The sequence below is a fragment of the Nestor notabilis genome, unplaced genomic scaffold, assembly GCF_000696875.1.
Source record: "Nestor notabilis isolate BGI_N333 unplaced genomic scaffold, ASM69687v1 scaffold31810, whole genome shotgun sequence".
Taxonomy (NCBI): domain Eukaryota; kingdom Metazoa; phylum Chordata; class Aves; order Psittaciformes; family Psittacidae; genus Nestor; species Nestor notabilis.
Genome location: NW_009913012.1, coordinates 16,059 through 38,361, shown reverse-complemented (window position 1 = coordinate 38,361; position 22,303 = coordinate 16,059). Strand labels below are relative to the sequence as shown.

General features: G+C 41.0%; 2 protein-coding genes across 2 annotated transcripts in view; one reads left to right on the top strand and one right to left on the bottom strand.

Annotated features, from left to right (window-relative positions):
- Positions 1–304: 304 nt before the first annotated feature.
- On the top strand, positions 305–16,986 carry PER3 (period circadian clock 3). The gene is made up of 20 exons (XM_010022387.1): positions 305–454; positions 1,022–1,137; positions 1,822–2,023; positions 3,076–3,124; positions 3,900–4,036; positions 4,390–4,468; positions 5,179–5,285; positions 5,521–5,677; positions 6,598–6,703; positions 7,135–7,260; positions 7,973–8,099; positions 9,027–9,171; positions 9,802–9,929; positions 10,372–10,536; positions 11,150–11,401; positions 11,907–12,643; positions 13,734–13,911; positions 14,533–14,650; positions 15,252–15,402; positions 16,885–16,986. Exons 1-20 carry the CDS (start codon positions 337–339, stop codon positions 16,984–16,986), a joined length of 3,300 nt encoding a protein of 1,099 aa, XP_010020689.1. The 5' UTR covers positions 305–336.
- A 4,852-nt stretch (positions 16,987–21,838) lies between these two features.
- Positions 21,839–22,303, bottom strand: part of UTS2 (urotensin 2) — a 3,878-nt gene continuing 3,413 nt past the window's right edge. The window contains exon 4 of the mRNA XM_010022376.1: positions 21,839–22,118. Within this exon, the coding sequence (XP_010020678.1) occupies positions 22,002–22,118 (117 nt within the window). The 3' untranslated portion in view covers positions 21,839–22,001. The remainder of the gene's footprint in view (positions 22,119–22,303) is intronic.

The following is a 22,303-nucleotide window of genomic DNA, read 5'->3' as shown; positions in this document are numbered from 1 at the left end:
TTCATTATTGTAGTACCAGTGACATTTAAGGAATCTAGAGTAAACATCAGCTTATTTTTAATTGATTATAATGTGACTTTGTCATCCGTGACACGTTGGAGTTGGAAAGGAGGAAAGCAGAGGAGGAAAGATTTAAGTATCAAAGAAGTGACAAAGATAGATACACCAGGAAATGTTTCAGGATACTCTGTGACCTTGTAGCTAAGACTATAAAGCTAATTTAGTGACTAATCTTAATAGATTGACAGAAAAGAAGCTCTTATTCCAGAAGTCCCTGGTAAAGTTTAACCTCTATTTTACAGTGAGCAGCTGAATTGGAGCCAGTCTCACAGAGATATGGTGATGATGATCCAAGAAATGAAAAGGTGTTTGCCTGAAGACAAAAGGAGTTCCAGCAAGCCCAGTACAATCAGTGCTCTCAACTATGCCTTGCGGTGTGTCCAGCAGGTCCAAGGTATGTGAAAAAATCTGGAAGTATAGAAGCTGTACAGCAGCTTCATTTGAACAGATGTGTCTGGCAACAAATAGCATTAAAACAAAGGAAAGCATTCCAGTTACCCTGCAAACATCTGACTTTCTGAAGCACTGTGGGTGGCTTTAAATAATCATGGTATCTTTTTTGTTGAAATGCCCACCTACTGCTTCTCTTCTTCAGCATCCTATAGCTAATAGGTGCCTACTAATAACTTTTTATATATATTGAAAAAACAACATTGCTGTTCCACTTCGAGAAATTACTGATAGCCTGTGTTTGCCAACAGAACCAAGTAGCTAAAATTGCTCTTTTGCCATCATGTTCTGTCCTTTCTACTTCCTCAGGCTCATTTTCTGTAGAATAAGTCACTCCAATAGTATAAGCACTATTCCTTTTCCCTTTGTCACTACACAGACCTTCCTCATCTCATCTGGGCTTCACCAAAAAGATGACAAAAATGTAAGGGCTGTAAGAAACACTTTCAAAATAGTCTCCTTACTGACTTCCTTGTGTTTGTTTTGCTTTTCCTGTTTTTCTTCAATTTAGCAAACAATGACTTTTTCCAGGCCCTGAGTGACCGAAGAGTGTTTCAGACAGATGTGATGACATACAGCATAGAAGAGTTGGTGGCAGTTGCATCTGAACACACTCCAAAGAACACTGTAAGGAATTCAGGCGTACTCAAGGAGTCCATCACTGTTTCACTCTCTATTTAGTCTCCTCACGTCATTTTGTGGAAATAGGACATCTAAAATTGAAAAGCCTTTAAGTTTTAGCCAGACAGACCTTTGTGCTTGTAAAGGTGGATCAAGACTGTGCTGACTTATCTGTGCTGACTCAGGGTAGCCAACAGCAGCAAGTGAAGAAAGACGTATTTTTCTTTTTTTCCCCTAGAAGCAACAAACACCTCTTTGAGTATCTTATTTGAGACTCCAGTTACAGCATAGTAATCTCTTGCGACCCACTTAGCAGAAAGCTTTCAAAGCTGGTTAAGTCCATAGTTGTGAGGGACTTCGGTTTTTATTTGTACTCCTGGATTTAGTTATTCTGTTGTTTGGGGATTTTTCTGATAGCAAATCATTCTGGACAATGGTAGGCATCACTGTAACCTGTTCCAGTTCTGATACTGCAGTCTTACTAGGATTTGTAAATCCTGAGTAAGCTGCGACTGCAGAGAAGACTGTAATAGCCCAAGCATAACTTTAATTGGATGCTAACTTAAGAGTCCGTTTTTGAACCTCTGTCTTAGGTTGTGGTGTGTGGAGGATTTGAGTTGGTTGGGTTTTATCCTTACAACACTGGTACCGTGTGTTGGGGATTGTTTTTAACAATGCTTTTTCTTCCAGGACACATTTGTGGCTGTGTTTTCCTTGCTTTCTGGACGCATGGTGCATATTTCTGAGCAGGCAGCTTCCATTCTTAACTGTAAGAAGAAAGTGTTAGATTCCTCCCGGTTTGTAGAGCTGCTTGTCCCTCAGGATGTGAGTGTGTTCTACACACACACTGATCAGTCCCACCTGCCTCTTTGGAACATGGAAAGTCAAACAGGTGAGGCTTGGCAATGCTCTTAAATGCTTTATGTGCCTTTCTGTCTTTGCAGGATGAGGATAGAATAGCTGTTCATTTTAAATGCTTATGCCAGCAATATACATCAGCAACAATTGTTCCCTTTTCACTTTGAGAACTCGAGTAGCTATGTAGCTAATCCCAGCTAGTCTAGAGACTTAACACTTACTTAGGGTAAGTAAAAGGCAGATAGATCATTTTGTGTTCCATCTTACTCATTCCAAATGAGAGAATGGAAGAAAAAAAGAAACTAAAGGTCTAATTCTGAGTTTAAAGTTGTTTAATCTACATCTTACAGTTGCTCAGGAGCTTTGTCTTTATGGTCCGCTTGCAGCCTGCTGCCAAAGTAACTGAACTTAAGTTTTAAGCTGACTTGCTGTTTAGTGCTGGATGTGCTTAAACTGTGTCTTTTGAGTGCTCTGTTACTTGTGGGTAATTCAAGTGTAGCTCGCATGCCATGGCTGTGTCTTTTGCCCAGCTATCCATGGGGCTCTTCTGGCGTCAGAGCTGGGAAATCCGAAGTCCTTGCTACCAAAGGACTTGAGACATCAGATGCTGCTAACACGAACAAGCCAGGGATTACGCTGCTTGAAAGCTAGTCATGTTCCCGCCCAGCAGAGCAGTGGTGCCCCTGTGGAGGAGTTATTTTCTTGCTTTGAACTGTTAATGAATTTTCCTCTTCCCATAACTCTTGGCTGTATGTAGGGCTTGGTCAATGGCTCCTAAACCCAGGAATTTTCACCTATCCTTTCCATAGGGATGCACTGGAAGGAAGGTTTTTTTATAAAGATCTTGTGTGTTTCCTCTGAATTTAGTTCCAGGTCAGCCATTTCTGCAAGAGTGAGTGGGCTGGAAGGGAGAGAGAACATGTGAGGTGGGAGCAGACTGTTGAACAACTGATTCACTAGCAGATAAAGAGCAGGTTGAGAGATTGGTGTTGCTCAGAAAGTCTGGAGAATGCAGAGTTTAAAATAGTTCTTACAGGTCTTTTTAAGATTATTAACTTACACTTTCAATGTGTGTTCTTCTTATAGCTTCTCTGTATGAGTATGCCCAGGTGAAATCCTTTTTCTGCAGGATCAGGCAAGTACATTACTGGAGTTGTGTGTTGGAAGGTTTGTATCTTTCTTTTTCCAGGAGGGGGAGCTGTCAGCAGTAGTTTTTATGGCACTAAGTTCTCTCTAGAAACATGTTACAAAACGTTACCAAAAAAATGTGGAATAAGAAAGTAACTTCCAGTGTAAGTGATAATGTCCAGAAGATAATGTCAATTCTTTCTGTCAGAGCTGGGGAAGATACTGAAATTATAGCAGGTGAAAAGAGTCATTACAAAGCCCTGGTTAAGATCTCATCTGGGATGTCGTGTGCTGCTACTGCTCACACATGCTCTAGGAAGACAAATTCTAATGGGAGGTCAATCAAAGAACTGTTTGTGAACTGAGGCTGGAGGAGTCTCATGTAGGTCAGTGAAACAAAGCCTGAGAGAGACAGAATTCTATTTACCTAAAAATGGTACAGAATAAACAACAAAAAAACCTGTTTGACTTGAGGGAGAGCACAAAACCCAAATGAATGGCTCTAGAAATGCATGTTGGACTGAGAATTAACAGGTTAGTGTAATGGCATTTCTAGAACAGCCTCTGAATGCAGGTATTGGAGGCAAAACACCTATTTGGTTTTAAGGGGAGCAAGTGCAGTATCGATGGATGTTGGCCATGGATTGCAAAGGAGTGTGCTAAAGACCTCAGGAGATCCCGATTATCTGTGCTTAGCATAACTTCTCTGCAGGGCTCTCAGCCCTGGCATAAAGTATCTGAGTCTTGAAACCAGTGCATTAATCCCTTTTACTTTCCCTCAGGAGTGGTAAAGATCAAGAAACACGTTATTACCCCTTCCGAATCACACCATACTTAGTCCATGTGTGTACTTCTGTCCACGTGGATACAGAATCCTGCTGCTTAGCTTTGGCTGAGAAAATTCACTCTGGATATGAAGGCAAGTCAGGAGACTCCAGTCAAAAAAACCAAGCCAACATTAAAATGCAGTATATGAAAGTCTGCTACCTTTGTTTAGAACGTGTGCTTGGGTAGGCTCACCCAGGTAACTTCCAGTCTGTTTGTGTATGCATGCAAATCCAGAGCATCTGTGCCTTCTTCGCAAGGTCCCAAAACAGTTGACCTCTTCTCACTATTTCTGTTTTTGAGAGAAGTCTGTAGCACCTAAACATGTGAGCCATTAAAAAGTGAGCCATTAAAAAAGGAGCCAACAACCCTCTATCATGAGCAAAAGTAACAGGTTTTCTGCCCTAGTGCTTATTTTGTTTCAGTAAATATTTCTTTTCCTATTAGCTCCTCGAATCCCTATGGATAAAAGAATCTTCACCACCACTCACACCCCTGGCTGTGTTTTTCTTGACATAGATGACAGGTGAGATTTGAGTCTTGATACCTGTGAGGTGTGTATGGAGAGGCAGCAAAAAAAATCCTTTGGTAATGCAGCTGGGGACCCAAGTCATGTAGTTGAACTGTGCAGTTTGCAGTGGTGAATTAAACAAAGTAGTTTTGTGTTAGCACACTCATGGAAAAACAGCTAGAACTTGACATGTGAATTAAACAGAACTGCAGTCAGGTTTTGTTATCCAGGGCAGTGGGGTCTGTGGTAACAGAGTGGAAAACCTACATAATGGAAAGCTCTGGGGGTTGCAGTGTGGAGATACAGCTGTACTGAGCTGGGCCACATAAATCTGACCAACCTAAACCTGTCTCCTGCTAAGCCGTGAGAGTGTTTCTACAACACCCTTTGCAGCCTCCATGTCGGATTTCATACTGATGTTTCTTCAAGATCCTTTTTAATATTATGTTAATGTTATTTTCTCTTTACGCACAGACAGGCACAAAGCTGCTTACAAATGTGAAAATTTACCACATCTCCAGGCACAGAAATGTTTGGCATTAGTATTTATGTACCTGCATTGCACTGTCCATCCTTAGAATGATCACATGGAGCTGGAAAGTGTTCTGTAGCCTTAGTTCATGCTGCTGTAGATCATGCCTGGGGACTTCACTGGCAAGCAAAGGGTTAAGGATGTAAATACTCAGAACTGCATTAGAATCAGCCATAATGTGTTTGGGTTTCAGAGCAGTGCCTTTGTTGGGTTACTTACCTCAAGATTTAATTGGAACGTCCATTCTGATGTATTTGCACCCAGAAGATCGTCCTTTGATGATTGCTGTTCACCGCAAGAGTAAGTACCGTTGCTTTTAGGGGAATTTCTACTGGTTTTAACATTCTTTCATTATCGTATTGCTTGGCATGTGACTACAGTCTAGACAAAAATAAACTAAAGCAACCAGTTTGATCAAAGCACATTCAAGCCCAGAGTTTTAAAGGACCCCATTGCTGGTGTTTGTGCTTGCACTCCTGTCTTGTAACGCAAACTAAACCTTGTTTCTTGATTGGTTTGGGTTTATTTTTTTCAGTCCTGAAGTTCGCTGGTCAACCCCCTTTTGAACATTTACCTATTAGATTTTGTACTCAAAATGGGGATTATGTCATACTGGATACCAGCTGGTCCAGTTTTGTGAATCCTTGGAGCAGGAAAGTAGTGTTCATCATTGGCCGACACAAAGTCCGAACGTAAGTCAGCTGTAGAATTGATCTGTTAAAGTGCTTTTCATTGAATACTCTGCAAAACAAAACAGTCTCAGTACTGAACTAGTGTTGCTCCTGCAGTCTGTGACTACCTAGCATCTGTCTTGCAGCCCCTTCCTTCAGAACAGCATTCGTTTTGCTTAAGTATGAAATAAGTAAATTACTTCGAAATTAAAGGCAAAGTCAACTTTTTTAGCATATGTTTTTGCACATGGTTGATAATGGACATGTCTAAATCAAATACCAGTTTTAGAAAGCTGAGTAAAAGTTAAAATGCAGTGTAAGAAGTAGATCACACTAACAAATAATTACCTTACATTCATTCCTGATTGGCTGACCAAACCAACAGAAAACATTACTTGAAAGACATGTGGCTAAAATGACCTTCTGCTTTTTCTTCTGGAACATTCACTTGTTACAGAATCTAAGTGTTTACCAAGATAACCTCTTTTTTAAAATGCAGTTAGTATTGAATGTGCAGGTTTATTTTTCACATGTTTCTCCTTGGTTTCCAAGAGATTTGGAAATATGCCTGTCTGCCATCCTCTTGCGTGTCTTTTTCTAGGAAATGTCTTTTTGAGATGGCCTGTTGACTTTTCAAAGTGATCTTTTATGGGGTGTGAATTTGTCTTCTGGGTGAAGGAGACAGAGGTGTAGATTCTTGTCAACCTTAACTCCTGTCACTGTGCTGGTGTACTGCCTTCCCTGGGGCTTCACATGAAGCACTGCTCTCATAACACTGCCTCATTACCCTAGCAGAGCTGCTAGTGGAACAGATGACATCCCTTTGTATTGATTCAGCAAAGCAGTAAAAATAATAATAATAAAGAATCTGTTCCAACTGTTTATAGCACCTTTTCTTCATCAAACTGAATCAATAGTGAAATTTTGTTGGCTCTCTCCAGAAGCCCTCTGAACGAAGATGTTTTTGCTGCGAGAAGTAAAGAAACGAGCCGTGTTGAGAAAGAGATAAGAGAATTGCAAGGACAAATTTACAAGCTGCTTCTGCAGGTAAAGAAGGTGAAAGAATTTCAAAACACTGGCTGGCCTCAGTGAGGGGCTAAAAAAACTGGCGTCTGTTTAACAGACCGCTTTGGGGATGGTCTGATAAAATGGTCTGAAAGGAAAGCTCTACATGGAGACAGACTTGTGTGACAGCATTAAAGATAGAGCCCTGGGTAGCCCATCTGATTAGGAAAAAATAGGTTGTTGGACATATTTGCCAAGTCTTTATGTTGAAAGATAAATCTACGTCCTGAAACAGCTTTAAATGTGGTACAGAATTTTTCCTAAGCAAGCGGTAAAGCCCAGAGCAATAATGACTTTTCACTTAATGTTTTTGTTTACCTGAAGTTCTGTTTCAAGTCCCTTGTTCTCTTCTTTTTGTTCTCTAAGAAGATAGTCTATTTTCTTTAATTGCTATTTTTCCCCCCCTCATACAGCCAGTTCATAGCAATGTTTCCAGTGGTTATGGAAGCCGTGGAAGCAATGGCTCTTATGAGCACTATATGAGCATAGCATCTTCAAGTGACTCCAATGGGAATTGTGCAGAGGATGTGCAGGAACCAGTAAGTCCATAAATGTGTCACTGCCTGCAGAGCAGTAAAAATATGGTTTTAAAAATGACAATTTTTGCTGTGTACATAGACACAACTCATCGTGGATTTTACTGAAGTGGGAATACACGGCCCTGTTCAAACTAAATGTACTTAAATTGGTCAATTATTAGAATGCTGGCTTTTGGTTTTGCTCTTAATTTTGCTGACTAAAGTGAGCACATAACTACTATGGCAGTTCACAAAAGTAAATTGAAGACTTGCTAAGATCAGCCCTCTCAAAGAACCAGTGGACTCAGAGAGAAAAGTGAAGGAGCTATGCAACCAGAAAGAGGGTTGATGCATGTGGAGGGGTTCCTGCTGCTTGCTATAGAAGAGTGGAAGCAGTGCTGTCCTAAAATGAGCATCACAATTACCTAACTTCCTTGTGAGGCTCCTGGGAAAGTCACCCTCTTATTGTGCCTCTCAGGGCTTGCATCAGTATTAAAACATTCAAATGCTGAGGCTCTTTGAGCTTTATCGTTGTTAATTTAATTAAATCAAGCATGATAATTAGGTTCATTAAGTTTACAGATACCAGTAGGTACTAGGCTTAGGCTAACAGTCTTCTGTAGTTCCTAGCTCCCTTGCAGTGTGGAGAACACAAGAGCCCAAGCCCATTTTAACGGTCTCCTGTGGCCTCTTTATTTGTTTTACTCTGACCTCACGTTTCACTTACCTCGAGATGACGTTGCAGCAAGTCTGTGCAGATGTGAACCGAATAAAGAATCTGGGCCAGCAGCTGTACATTGCATCAAGGAGCAAGCCACAGAATGGAAACGAGCAAGCTGTGAGCTCAGAAATACTAGGAGGTAAGTTAACGTAATTAGGATCCTTGAGGTAACATGAACTCTCTGCAGATCAATAGCCATGAGTTTCTAGCATGGCTTAAATGTACAATAATCTTGTAACTGCTCCCTGAGGTACAGAGGAACATATCCAGCTCGTTCTAGACTAATAGACTTTTACTGTTTTAACATTTTCTAGTGAAAATGGAGGCTTGCTTGTAGCAAGTCTACTAGAGAAGCTTCCCAAAGTTACTTTATGTGGATTCTCAGAACCAATCCATAGGTTGGGAAACACTGCTGCACTGCCCACTGAAGTAGTGGTTTCATTATTGAGTGTTTAACATTCTGTTAATGCACATTATTTGCAGTGAGTACCTAGCACAAATACATGGAGAAACCTGGATGCTTCCTCAGATATCACAGCAACTGGTATTAAAACATTTTGCAGTGATAGTTTCCACAAAAGTTATCATTAACTCCTAGTCTTGATGATAAGAGGACTGCACTGTGACTGTTGATACCACTCTGACCAGTGTATCTATGCTATAAAAAGCTGTAAATTACTCCTAAATAACACATTGGATTCTGTGAAGTATAAATCGAGAGAAGAGTAATAACAATTGCAGCTTTGCTTACAATTTAAATACAGTATTTTTTTTCCTGTGATGTTTTTCTTGTGTTCTGAGTGGATGTTTAAGGTGCTGTGTGGGATTTTTTTCCTTCTAAGCATTCCATCCCCTTCTCCCTTCCCTGCTTCAGAATGTGTGAATTGAGATGAAAATGCAGAGTAACTTGGTAACAAGAGCTGTGCTGTCCTAGACCGTATATCCCTGTCTGATATATGTGTACCCCAGTATATGTGTATATATATATATATGTATATGTGGGTCTCAGTGGGAGTAGTGTTTAGATGCCTCTGAGAGGAGTCTGTGAGGATTTCTTCTTCTCTAGGGAAAAGACACACTGCTTCCTGTTCTCTTCAGACATTGAGAAGTGACAGCACAGAAGAACCAGGCAATGCATTTTATGATGATTCAAAGAAGACTCCCCGTGTGCCTTCCTATCAGCAGATCAATTGTGTTGATAGCATCATCAGGTAATAAACTATAAAGTGACTTTAGTGATACAAGTTTAAGATCAGTTGGTGGAAGGTAAATATCCAGGCAGTTTACATTGGTCTGAACTCTTGGGGTTTTGAGTTGTGAGATAAATTTGGGATTGTCTGTAGAGTTTTCTGCCTCTCTGGGCAGTCCATCCCAACACTCAGTTAATCTGAATTACACAGTAATGAAGTATTTAGGGCCTCAGATTCTGTTTGCAGCTATTGACATTTGTCTACTGATATTCTCACCAGCGGTGCATTGGAGTGTAGGAGGATTTCAATGGGCGTAATATGTCAGTGTCGTCTCAATATACACCTTGAGAACAGCCATATGAAACAGTCAATACAATTTATAGAATGTTGGTGTATTTCAACCCAGTAGATAACATCTCTTTTTCTTTTTTCCCGTTTTTCATCTTTTTCCTTTAAAGAGTAAATCAGAGAATTTATTTAAAATGCTCCCTGGAAAGCAGATATGTGTCCAGAGCTTCGCAATGAATTTAAAATGCTGGTTAGCAAGCCCTGGATCTCCCGTTTGGATTGTTTAAATGCTTGTCTCTCCAAATGGAGAAAAAAACCCCTCACAAAGTAGCAAGAGCTTCCTGTGATATGCTTTTATTTCAGGTACCTAGAGAGCTGCAGTATTCCAGCATTGAAAAGGAAATGTAAATCTTCTGCAAATACATCATCGTCATCTTCAGAAGATGACAAGCAAGTCCAGCAAAGTCAGCAGGAGGCTGAGGCGGCAGGAAGCTGAGGCGCTGGGAGGTAACACAAAGTGTACTGACAGTCATAATAGAACATAGAATAGTTGTCACACTAACAGCACAGGTATTTTGGTTATGTGCTAAGTAGTTGCTTCCCTTGTCTAGATCTCGATATTAAGCATAAGCTCTGATATTAAGTCTTTGAACATAGAATACATCAAAAAAAGTATTTTTTTGTTGTTGCTACGTAAACCTGTTACTCGTTTTATGCCATGTTTAGTATGTGCTGACATTGCATTGGCATATGGATGATACATTTATTTGTATATAACTGTCTTATTTCATAGTCTGCATAGTTACTGCCTGTTTCTGAACCAGTCAGACTTGATGAATTGGGAGTGTTGCTTGGAACGAAATTCCCTGTAGAAGTTCTGTCATTTACCGGTAGATACTGCTATACTTTCAGCAGTTAATTCCCAAACTCCAGTGTCTGCTGATCAGGAAGAGACACTGAAAGACAAGACAGCTGCAGGCATGGTGGGAGCTCCTCTGGCAGACCTGACCCTGTCCAACAAGGCTCCAAGTGTGGTGTCTGTCACCAGCCAGTGCAGTTACAGCAGCACTATAGTGCATGTCCCACACCCTGAATCAGGTACTGTTCACACTCGCAAACCACTGACTTGTCTCACTGATTTTTACATTTACACACTGTTCCCAGGCTGAAGTACACCATGAGAAAGTTTTGTCCATTTGAGGTACATTCTCATGAGTATGAGCTCTGAAATACCTGGATTTTATATACCTGGAAATTTTTACAATATTAAAACCTAGTTTTAACAGAGTGAACTCTTTCTTTTCCCCTTTAACTTAATCATATATATCTCAAACACAACACTGCTTCTGGCCATTCAGGATTAAAATAAAAATGACTAGTGGGCCAGTGCTACTTCATTTTAATGCAATAGGAGCTTAAAAATGAGTATTTAAGTGCTATTGTACTAAGAAAGTATGAAGAAAGAAGTGCCTCTGTAATTTCAAAGTGAATTTGAAGTTTTCCAGACCATGCGAAGTAATTTGCTCAGTTGCTGTTAGTGTAACTGTATTTGATTGTAAAGGGTGTATTCTCTCTCCCCCCACCTTTGCAGCTTTTATCTGCTTGGTAGCTCAGACTAGATTGGTTTGTGTGTAACCCTCTGGGTGTTGTGGGAGTTGACACCAAAAGGCCAGAGCAAAGAGTGAGTAATTATTTTCTTCCCTCTTTAAAGAAGTGACTACAATGGAGGATACTACTGCTGGAAGTGAACAAATTGAGCTGCCTCCTGTGAATGCTCAGAATCTCACTGTAGTGCCTGAGGACTTAAAGCCAGTTGGGCTGACAAAAGAGACGTTGTCAGCGCACACGCAAAAGGAAGAGCAGAACTATGTTGACAAGTTCCGCCGGAGGATCTTGCTCTCTCCATTTAGGACTTACCTTCGACAGGGGAGCAGAAATAACAAAGGTCATTCCTGTGGCCAAGGTAGGAAGCAGCTTTGAGACATAAAGACTTACTAGATGACTTACGAAGACCAACCTAGTACTGGAGTCTGGTTTTCCTTTGTATGATTTAGCAAGTATCTTAGTGGGCCTGCAAACAGAATACTTCCCTTGAACTGCCAAGGTCTGACAACAGCATTGCCCACGTAGAGGGTCTGCTCCATCTTGGATGTTGCTATGTTGGACTGTTCACAAAGCAGATAATTATTGCAGTAAACCCTGCAAATCCCAAGTAGTTTATTGCCCCTTCTTGAAGGAATGTAAAAGATCTGATTAGGGTAGGCCAAAACGATGGATAACAAAATTGGTTATGTGAAAGATAATATTGTAGATATGTCAGCACATCCGTCCTTGTAGTGTGTGGAAGAATTATCCAGAGGAAAGTGAGCTCTCTGAATAAACCACACTCACTTGTCTGGATGTTTTTTCTCTCTTTCTCTCCCTCTTTTTTTGTTTTAGTGAATGTGTCTCTTTTTCTTCCTCCTTAGGAGATTCCACTTCAAAGCAGATGAGCCCATCTAGCTGTAAAAAAGGCAAACATGGAAAATTCAAGCGCCAGAAACCTCAGAGAAAGTCCTCAGATAACCACTCTACCAGTAAAAATAGAAATAGTCTTCTGTGTGTGAAGGGAACAATTGAGAAACAGTCATTCTCTCCCTCGGAAGTGTCCTGTTTGAGCTCCTCTAGTATGAATGTCCTTCCTCCTATGGGATTTCCTGTCTATTCGGATCCACTGTCAAGTTTTCCAGCCTCTTCTGTAGGAGAGGAGCTTGCCATTCACTCATTAAAACCTGAGCCCGTGTCATCATCACAGCTGTGCTGTGAAGCTCAGTCATGTCCAGCATTTTATCCCCCAAACATAGGCACGTTTATGGCTGTCTTTTTTCAGAGTTTCCCTATGTATGCTCAGATGCCTCAGTCTGTCTTTCTTCCTAGCCCTCAGTATGTTTATCTTCCCTCTTCGTATCCCTGCACTGTACTACCTCCAGCCCCACCTCCTCCTGCTCCATCAACAACAGCACCAAACGCTGTGGATCAGCCCTTTCCCGTCTCTTCTGCCACATCCATGGAAGACCAGCAAGAGGGACAGTGTGCCCAGGCCCTACTGCTGAGTAGCTCACGGAGCAGCTCCCCGCTTCAGTTGAACTTGCTTCAAGAAGAGCTGCCAAAACCTATGGAGCTTTTCACTAGTACTGATGTTAAAGCACGTGCAGAAGCTAAATGTGTAAGTAGCATGAATTTTTAATGTAGAGGAGACTCTGGTGGTGTTCAGTCACAAAGCTAGCAGTGATGATGTGTGTTTCAGGGTCACCAGTTTCTGTTAGCTGCTTTTTCCAGTGGCTGTGCTATGTAGACTACAGGGCACAAATAGCACAGGAGGTGGAGAAAGCTGTTGATACTTGCAGCTCTGGGAACTTGTAATAGTGCAGTGTTGGCACTTAGCAAATGGCAGAAAAGTGACATCTTCCAGTCTAGGCTGCCACGAGCTGCTTTGACTCAGCGCTTTGGCATCAGCCTTTTCAATTTTTGGCCAGAATTTGGGGTTTGGGGCTTTCATGCATGTGGAACTTGGTTAGTGCTGCACAGTTCGCATCCTTTTTCACCCAGTCTCTGTGGAGAACCAAAACAAAGGGAAGATGCACTTCTAATTACTCCCTCTGTCTCCCAGGGATGCAGCTAATGACCGAAGAACAGGGATCCGTGTGGGGCGGTTTCCATACTTGGGCATAGAAAAGGCCTCTCCAACTTCCGCGGTAAACTCAGAGGCAGGAAGCTGAGCTCTGCAGGCAAGGAAAAAAGTGTTGGCTCCTGAATCCAGATTGGGCTGGAAAGGCTGGATCAGCTGAAACTGCAGGGTAGGGTCCTGGAAGGGGACTTGCTGTACCTGTAGCCACTGAAGCAGTGAGCTTCACAGAGTGAATCAGGGGAAGACTCTCATATGTTCATGGTAGTGCTCCATTGCTTGGTGTGTGTGGCTGCTTCATGCCATCTAACAGGATGTGAAGGGAACTGACTCCTGCTCTCTTGTCAGCAGAAAATACTGACTTAATGCAACAGTACATTATCTTGTCCCAGTGGGGAAGGAACTACAGCAGAAACCAGTAACCTGGAGTGCAGGTGCTTGTTCATGTCACCATGAAGAGTGTTACCCTGAGTTTTAGGCTGCTGTGCATTTTCAGAGTAGAAACTCCAAACCTATTGAACTGATTTGAGAACTTGGTCAACATGTGACAAATTCAGTAAATGCATGAAATTCCCTTGTCAAACATAAATGTAATTTCCATGGATATGTTTGTTGTGATTTTTGTCTGCAGGACAATGATCCAGAAGATAGTGTTAACAGTGCTAACCATTGTGCTTCTAGTGAATTTACTGACCACTCGCTGTATGAGGGCTCCCCGTCGGGTGCAGGTTCAGCAGCATCAGGCAGTGGATCAGCTTTATCTGGTTCTTCAGGCTCTAGCTTCAATGAGACTTCTGGTTCTGGCACAGGTAGAGAAGTTTAAGATTCGGATGTTTTGGTGCTAGATGGCTTGCTAACATGTTGGTAATTCATAACAAGATACTGGAATGGGAACTCCCAGAAAGAGGATTTGTAGTCTTTACTTTTCACCAGCTTTCACTGTTTGAAGCCAAGTTTGTTTCAGACAGTGCAGTTGGAAATGGCAATCTAAGCTATTCCTTTAACCTGTAAGCCATTCTTTCATTTTGTTTGTTACCACTTTTCTCTGCATTAGATACTGGCTTACATCTTAACTTGAGGAAAGGTAAACCTGCCTAGAGCATCACCTCTTGAAACAGAATTAGGGAAGTTAAGCCAGTTAATTTTGAGAAGAGTGAACAGAGCTTTGGAGATCTTAAGTTACTTGATAGAATGCACTTTTATCTTTGAATTCTCAATAGGTAGTATCACTTGCTAGAGCAAGCATCCTGGGAGTACCTGTGTTTATACTACAAAACAAGCTTGCAAGAATACACTGGTGTTTTGGGTTTTGTGCTGAATTACTAGGATTTCTCAATACATCTGCATTGCTTTTTTTTCTTGGTAATTCTCAGGTAGTGGGAAAAGCACCAAGTATTTTCCCAGCAATGATTCTTCTGAAGCTTCCAAAGAGAAGAATCAGGAAGCAGAAGCAAAAGGGACAGCTCATAAATCCAGCCATGAGTCAGCCTGGATGATGATGGATCACACACCTGAGCAAGTTCTAATGACTTACCAAATGCCAAACAGGTTGGAAAACATCAAAAATTTCTGACATGTAGTTTGGAATTGTGCCTAGAACTGTAGAATTTAAAATGAGACTCTGGAAACTGCGCATACCAGTGAAACCCCAGGAAGGTGTATTTTTGTGCCTTTTAAGCCCTGGTTATTTCCTTTTGCCTAGTTTTTTGGTTTCCCCATTTCCTCCATCAGTTAAAATATGGTAACGTGTAACCTCTTTGCTGAAGTGTTAAGGGGACTGGTTATTGTCCTGTTCTTTGAATGCATAAACAGCTAAAAATACTTCCATGTTTTGGCAAGTTGCTTGCAATTAGTGCTTATATTTGCAGTGAGATTCCACATTGAAAAACCCCAACCAAACAAAACCACACCAAACACCCAAAAACCCAAACAAAAAGTAACAGCAGAAAACCCCTGACAGTTAGACCGGTGTTGAGCCTTACAAAGCAAATAAGGTTTAACAAACTATAGTTACTTTTCAGTGGCTGATGCTCTCTAGACTTCGGCCATAGATAGATATTGGTGAAGAGACTCTCCCAAGGTGATTGTAATTGGTGCCTGCCTTGCTTCATTTAGTGCAGCTGTATTCACAGGTGTGTGTTACCTGCAGAATTACAGAGGAGGTTTTAAAGGAGGATCTGGAGAAGCTGGCAGTCATGCGGAAGCAGCAGCCATGGTTTTCAGATGGGCAGAAGAAGGAGCTTGCAGAGGTACACACATGGATCAGGACCCAGACTGTCCCGCTGGAAATCAGCACCCAAGTAAGGAGTTGTGAAAGGAACCTGAAACTTATTCGTGCCTTGGCTGCCCAGTGGCAGTGCCATTTCTACCCACTGAGGTGGGGTCACTGATGGTTATTCCTTGTAAATTATATAAGGAAACAAGCTCGAGTACACTAGTCAGGTAAATGTGCCAAAATACAGGCCTTTCCATTGTATTTCTTTGCATGATGTGTAAATTCTTTGTAGGAACCTCCTATAGCAAAGTTTCTTCAGTCAGCTGCTGGATGAATGGCAATAGTGTCACGCTGTCACACGAGAGTCCATATCTAGTGATGGTTTTTCTGTTGGCATTAGGTCTTTTACTCTTTTTCTTATAAAGCTGACTGTTGCTATGACTGAACAGCAGGTAACACTGGGATGTTAGTGAAGATTAGAGCAAATGTGCTCAGCAAGCTGGAAAATGCTCATAATTGCAGAGGAGGTTGGGGCATATAGTAAGAAACATAAAAATAGCCGCTTTTTGCAGGTGGATTCATTCTTCAAGAATTTTGGTATCTTATGCCTGGTTCTTTTAGCTGGCATTACTTTTGGCTACTCTGATAAACTAATTCTGATTTGTACTAGTATGGTTGAAGAACGTCCTGGTCAGTTCAAAGTGTTCCCAGGTACAATGGAGAAGGAAAGAGCAGGATGGAACCAGTTGCACAAAGATCTAGCGCTCCAGTGCTGTGTTGTACAGAAGATTTCAAGGCAGAGTGGGTTGCATTCGTGTACTCATGCAGCAGAGAAATCAAATACCTGTTAGAGTACTGTATGCTCTGTGTGCTGGGATTCTCAAATGTGGTATTCTGAGCTGTGGTATTTATTCCTAGAACAGAAAACTGAGAAATCTATGTCCTTGGATCTGGAACAAGACCAGAAAATTAGTCTGTCTTTGCCTAATACCATGATAAGAGTCGTGTGTGTCCTGTTGTGCTTAGGACCACTTGTTTGATTCACATAGCAAACTGACGTCCAGTGGTCCTGCAGAGAGTATTGTTGAATGTTAACATCTCAGATGTCCTGAGATGTGTTGGTATTTGATATCTAAGGTGCAGGATTTCTATTTCAATACTTGATTTCAGTATCTTACCATTTCTCAAGAACAAGAAGAATCTGCTCCATCAGCATACTTTGGCGCCTCAGCCTTCTGTTGCTGGGTGGCGTTGTTGCTGTTCACATTGCAGTCCAAATCTTTGATGAGCATCTGGGTTGTAAGGCTGAAAGATAAGGCCTTCAAATTCTAGGAAGTCCCATGCCTTTTTATCTCACAGCTAAAACTGTTATGTTCCACTAACCAAAGAATTCATTTCTAAGACAAGTGAAGTTGGAGGTGCAAGTATCTGCTTCTGAATACACCTGAATAATCTCTGCTTGTAGAAAGATTTGAGCCCATGGGTGAGAAGTTTCAGGATTTGACTCCTTGAAATATACTCATAACAAGAAGAATTTAAATTGTTATATTCTTATTCCTTTTTAAAGGGCTGTGTTACATGTGACATCAGGGATGCGAGTTGTGAGGCTGCAATGGCTGCTGACAATATGGAAAACAAGGGAAAATTGCCTCCACACCTGCAGCACTGAATTCACCAGCACTTGTGTCAGTAAAACCACTTGGTGTAATTCCCATCCTCTTTTCCTCTGCCTTCGCTACATACTAGTGTGAATCTATCTGGCTATTTCTTCCCGACATGAACAGTCACGTACATGAAACTAAATCTTCTCCGTTACCCCTCTGCTCCTGGCATGACTTTGAAGACAATCTTTCACTGGGAGGCTCTTTCTCTTCCTGACCTCACAGACTTGATGCAGAATGGGTTATGTTTCTAACTGTTGATTGCTCAATGATGAGCAAAATACAAAGTGTTCTGGGATTTGTTTGTTCATTTGAACTTGGCGAGTAAGAGTCTGAAAAGATGCGGTGGTTAAGACCTGCAGCGATGAACCTAACAGATTGGAGCATGTAGGCAAGATGTGTTGAAACCAGCATTGAAACCAAGCTCTTCATTTTCATTTGTTCAACATTTAAAGATCTGAACTGAAGATTCTGAGGTTCTAAAATCACTGTAGCTGGTTCAAGAATCCAGAAGGCTTCTTAAAGAGCAGCTGAAAACTGGCTGAGTTATTCTGCATCAAAATGCCTTTCACCAGCTTGTGCCCATCAAAAACTGAAGTGAAAAGAAGCAAAGCTGTTCCTATGTTTTTCCTGATGAGTGTTTTGGAACCAAGTTGGTTTAAAGCTTTTGCTTTTAAAGCTGTGTTTCTCAAGATAGGTGTTTAAAATTGATTGAGGGTAACTGGTTTGCAACGCCACTAGAGATGAGATGATAAGTAGCAATCAAAGAAAAAAAGTAATAATTCAGGAGTTATTTCCTTGTACAGGATCTGCTTTTCAATGAAAGGACACATGGAAAACCTTTTCTACCAAGGCCCTATAGCCTAGTTATCGATTCAAGTAGCTACATGCAATCTTTTGTGTTGCTAGTGCTCTGGACAGCAGATTTGTATCTTAGGTTTTTTGTTGCTGGTTTAGAGTAGTTAAATGAGCTGAATCCAGACATAATGAATAGGAATTTTTAAGCCATTTCCCTGTTTTGTTTTTGTCGTGGTGATGCCAAAAACAAAAAGAAAAAAGAGATTGAGCTTTATTTCTTCTGCTTTCTTGAGAAGTCACATGTTGTGGAGCCAAACTTGAACATCAGACCACACGCTTCTTACCACTGTTGACTTCCTGTACAAGTTTTAACCTCTTTCTTTATAATGGTGTCTCTGGCTGTAGAAATCCATGGATGAAAATACAGTTTGTACATGATGTGAGTGTGTGGCTCAGAAGGCGGTAACTGCTTTCTCCTTCAGTATGTAAAAGGACTTGTTCTCATGTTAATACTTCTAGCTTCAAGCTGAATGTCTCAAAGTGCTCTTCAAGCAGGACATGCTTCATACACCTAGCAGATTTTGTCTGATTTCCCCTTTGTTTGTCAAAGCTGGATGTAATCAGGTTTTCTTTGTGGAGTTCATCACCTCAGCCTTCTCAACAAACACTGTTGGAATGTAACACATTATTCATCCTTTTGTTCTGTGTAACTCTTCTTTTTTCTGCCATGTGAAGGATTTTCACATTTCCAGTTTAATTTCCTAGTGAGCTTCAAGTGGTTTAAGTTACAAATACTGTGATCTTTGAAGGAAAACTGTATTTATCTAAAGGGTTTTGTTAGTTTTTAGAATCAATTTAGTGACAATCTTTGTCTTTAAAGCCTATTTAAAGGAAAGGTATTTTTACAGAATTTCAAGTTTAATTTGACCCAGGCAGCATTCTTTGGATTTATTTTTTACGTGTACTTGTCTGCTCTGTTTATACCTATTGCTTTCTATTTATACTCAAGCTGCATTTCATTGTCTTTCAGTTTTTCAGTTTGAACTTGTTTTTTCTTGTCTTGTAAATCAGCAGAGGTCCACACATCCTCAGTAGTTTCTGTGTCCAAACTTCAAACAGCTCTTAAAATCAGAGACTTTGATGGGTGTTTACATAGAGCAAGTCATGTACTCAAGTAGGAAAATGTGGGCAATACCTTATACCTTTCCTGTTATTCTTTCCAGCACTTTCCAAATAGAGCATTCTGCTTTATAACCACGCTGCCTAAAATATTTGCTCTAAAACATGTAATAAGATGCTTTGTGTAAAGGTTCTTAATTGGGAAGTTTCTTAACTAATTTAACTGTCAAATTATGCTTATGCGTTAGAATCCATTCTAGTTGTGCTTACATTGACTGCTTTAATATGTTTTGAGACTTGGTGAAATAGATCAAGGTGAATGCTCCACGTAAGGATGGCTGTCTCCTTCAAAACAGGTACAAAGTGGAAGCCAGAAGGGAAGTTTAGATAAGCAACTCTTTTGCTGTATGTTATTTCCTGAGTATGAAAATGAGATGGTTTGCGATGTCTTAGCAGGCACACATGTAATCCATGTTACAAACAGTGGGGCTTGGTTTAGGAGAATGGCAACATGCACCTAATAGTTGAACAGTGCTTTTCATCCACAGGTCTGGAAACATGTTGGTTGTGTAAAAAGAGGCAGAGAGACAGGGCTTGCACAGATGCATACCCTGAGCTCATACCAAATCCAGAAGTATAACTTGGGGATCTTCACTCACTGTATCCTGTGCTGTCTTTGCTACAAGTAGTCAAGATTCTGACCTTTATGTAGAAACTTAATCATACTATGTGTGTTTCTTGTTTGGAGATGTTAACCCTACTTGTACCACTTGCTGCTATAAATTTGTGCCCAGAAAGATCATACAGCAACAGAAAGCCTGGACATCCTAGTTTTTGTAGTTCTGTGAACACCAGACCCTCTGACCATATATAATGAAGGTGCATGTGCCTAGGAGCTTGAATTCAAAGTTAGTAATCCTGGCTACATCTTAGGTGCAAGAGTCCTTGTCTAGGGCTATGTTAGTCCTGGGTTATAGAATAAATATGGTGTGGGAGAAGAATAGAAGAATGAAGAGGTGAATCAGTGCCCTGTGTGACGATGAAACTAAATTATTGGCCCAAAACCCAAGTGGTGTTTGCTGCAAAACCAGGTTTAAGACAAAAAACAGTTTCCCGGGTTACTCTTTACCCCACTAGAACCACAACATCTTGCAGTCAAATGCCTTATCACGCTGTTTGGGAAGGACCTCATTCCCATAAGCTTCAGGAACTGGTAGTTTTTACTTTGGTTTTTATTACTCTTTCAGTCTCTCTAGTTTGCTGGAACAGTCAAGGTGAGATCCAGTTCTGTTCTGAAAGACCAGTGGAGTAAATAGTGCAGCCAGATTTGCACCTGCTCTCTTGTTTATGTGACTTTGTTTTACCTGGTATAATTGAAACATTGCAGACAGTTTAGAGCTGCCTGGAAGGTCGCTGCTTTGGTGACCAAAGGGAAAACATGCAGGTACAATAACGATGCGGTTAATACCCCCTGTGGGGGCAGCAGCAGTTTGAAAACCCTCGGTGGATTTCTCTGGCAATTTCTTTTTTGTTGTATTCGTAAAATACAGAATTCTGTTTTTAAAAGATGAATTGATGTGCAGATATTTTCATGGCATTGTGAGGAACAGGAGGGACCCTAATGTGTTTTTCCAGTGCGATGAGTATTTGCTGAATGAGTCATGGATTGGTAAGTTTATCTTCCAGCTGAATCAAGTTTTCAATCACAATCAAATGAATTTTTACATCAGGAATATTTTATTGCTATAATATTCAGCTGGGGTTGAATTTCCAGGTGTGATTTTTGCTGTAGACGTTAAAGGAGCTTCTGTTTTTATAAATAAAACTGAAAATATGCTGCAAAAAAATGGTTTCAAGGGTGTGTTTACTTTTGGTGTTGGTAACGTCTGGAAAAGAGACATCTTTCTGATTGTACATAGGTGGTGAAGTTGTGGGTTTACTTATTTTGCTTTATGTTGGCAATATTTGAAGTGAAATTGAACAGATTTATTTCTTTTCCCCCCAGTGTTTATAGGCTCTACCCCTTTCCATTTCTGTGAAATAAATCTGCCTTAGGTGGTTACTCATTTAGATAAATTCAAAGTCTGTCTTACAGTTTTTATTGACTGATGAGGAGGCAGGGAAGGAGGAACTTCCAGAGAGGCACTGACTGCTCCATTGTGTGAGGATGAATGTTCAGAAGACTTCAAGTAGCTGCACGGTGCATCCAGCTGCCATAAGGACATTTTTCTTTGCTATAGCTGCATTCATCTGTCTTACAATTTATGTGAGGTGAGCAAGCTCTATCAAGCTTTGTTTAAACAGCACATTCAGAGATTTATGATGTATATTATTGCGATCGACGTAGTATGAGTATCACTGTTAAGTGAAGTTTATGTCAAGCTTTCTGTGAGCCTTGATTAGCATGAGATTAATGCAAAGCATGTATTGGACAAGGGAGGGCTTCACAGCTTAGGCTGAGACTGTGCATACTCTCAAAATTGCCATCCCCCAGAGGCAGTTCCTAACTCCAGCTCTACTCATTGCAGATAATATTGGGAAGTACCCGGGATTAAGCAGTTATTTCTCTCTAGGGGTAGTGGGAACAAGTGCTTGATCCTGACACTGACACTTATTGTTTCTGTGGTGTCTTGGGGATGTCAGGAGGGGATTGGGCACTGTTAAGCTGCCATCCCTCCCTGGCTCAGCATCATCAGGGAATGCAGCAATGACCCTCTCTTCCTGGCACCCCAATCTATGTCAAGAGACCAACAAAAGAGAAAGTCCTCTTGCCTCTGGACTTAGATGCAGCTGAGGCATCTTCTGGGAGGTTTGGTGGGACCCCATGGGAATCTTACTTCCCCTGCCCAAATTCTTTTCATGTTGCATATTTATCTCTCTGTCCCATTACTTTCTTCTTGTTGTGCTGAACTCTGAGTAAATACCACCCTGCTCACAGCATCATTGCAAAACATCAAGAATTTATTAATTTCCAAGTAGCATAGAATCTAAAGTTAGGAGCTGGCTTGTTTCTTCGTTCTCATTTTAAATCAAAAGCAAATCTAGAAACATGTTTTCAGACATCTGTATAAATTATGCAACCAAAGTCAGGGAGATTTTCTTCTGTTCACACACAGTATTTCCAGAAGCACTCAGAAAGATTCCCACGTTTCTTGTACTGTTTCCTGTCCTTGGTCAAGAAGCGGCCCAGCAAAGCAACTCGAGGAGGATTTCCATAGGAAGTCTAAAATCAAACAACATTTGACAGGTTACTGCTGGATGGTGAATGTTCCCAGTGGGAAAGTCCATTCTCCAGTAACCCAACTGACCACCCAGCCCATGTTCTAACTGAGGGAAGGAGAGGCGACTGCCCCATGTGCCCTCTCATTTAGATGATGCACTAAAACTCGTCCCTATCTTCTGCCTTTA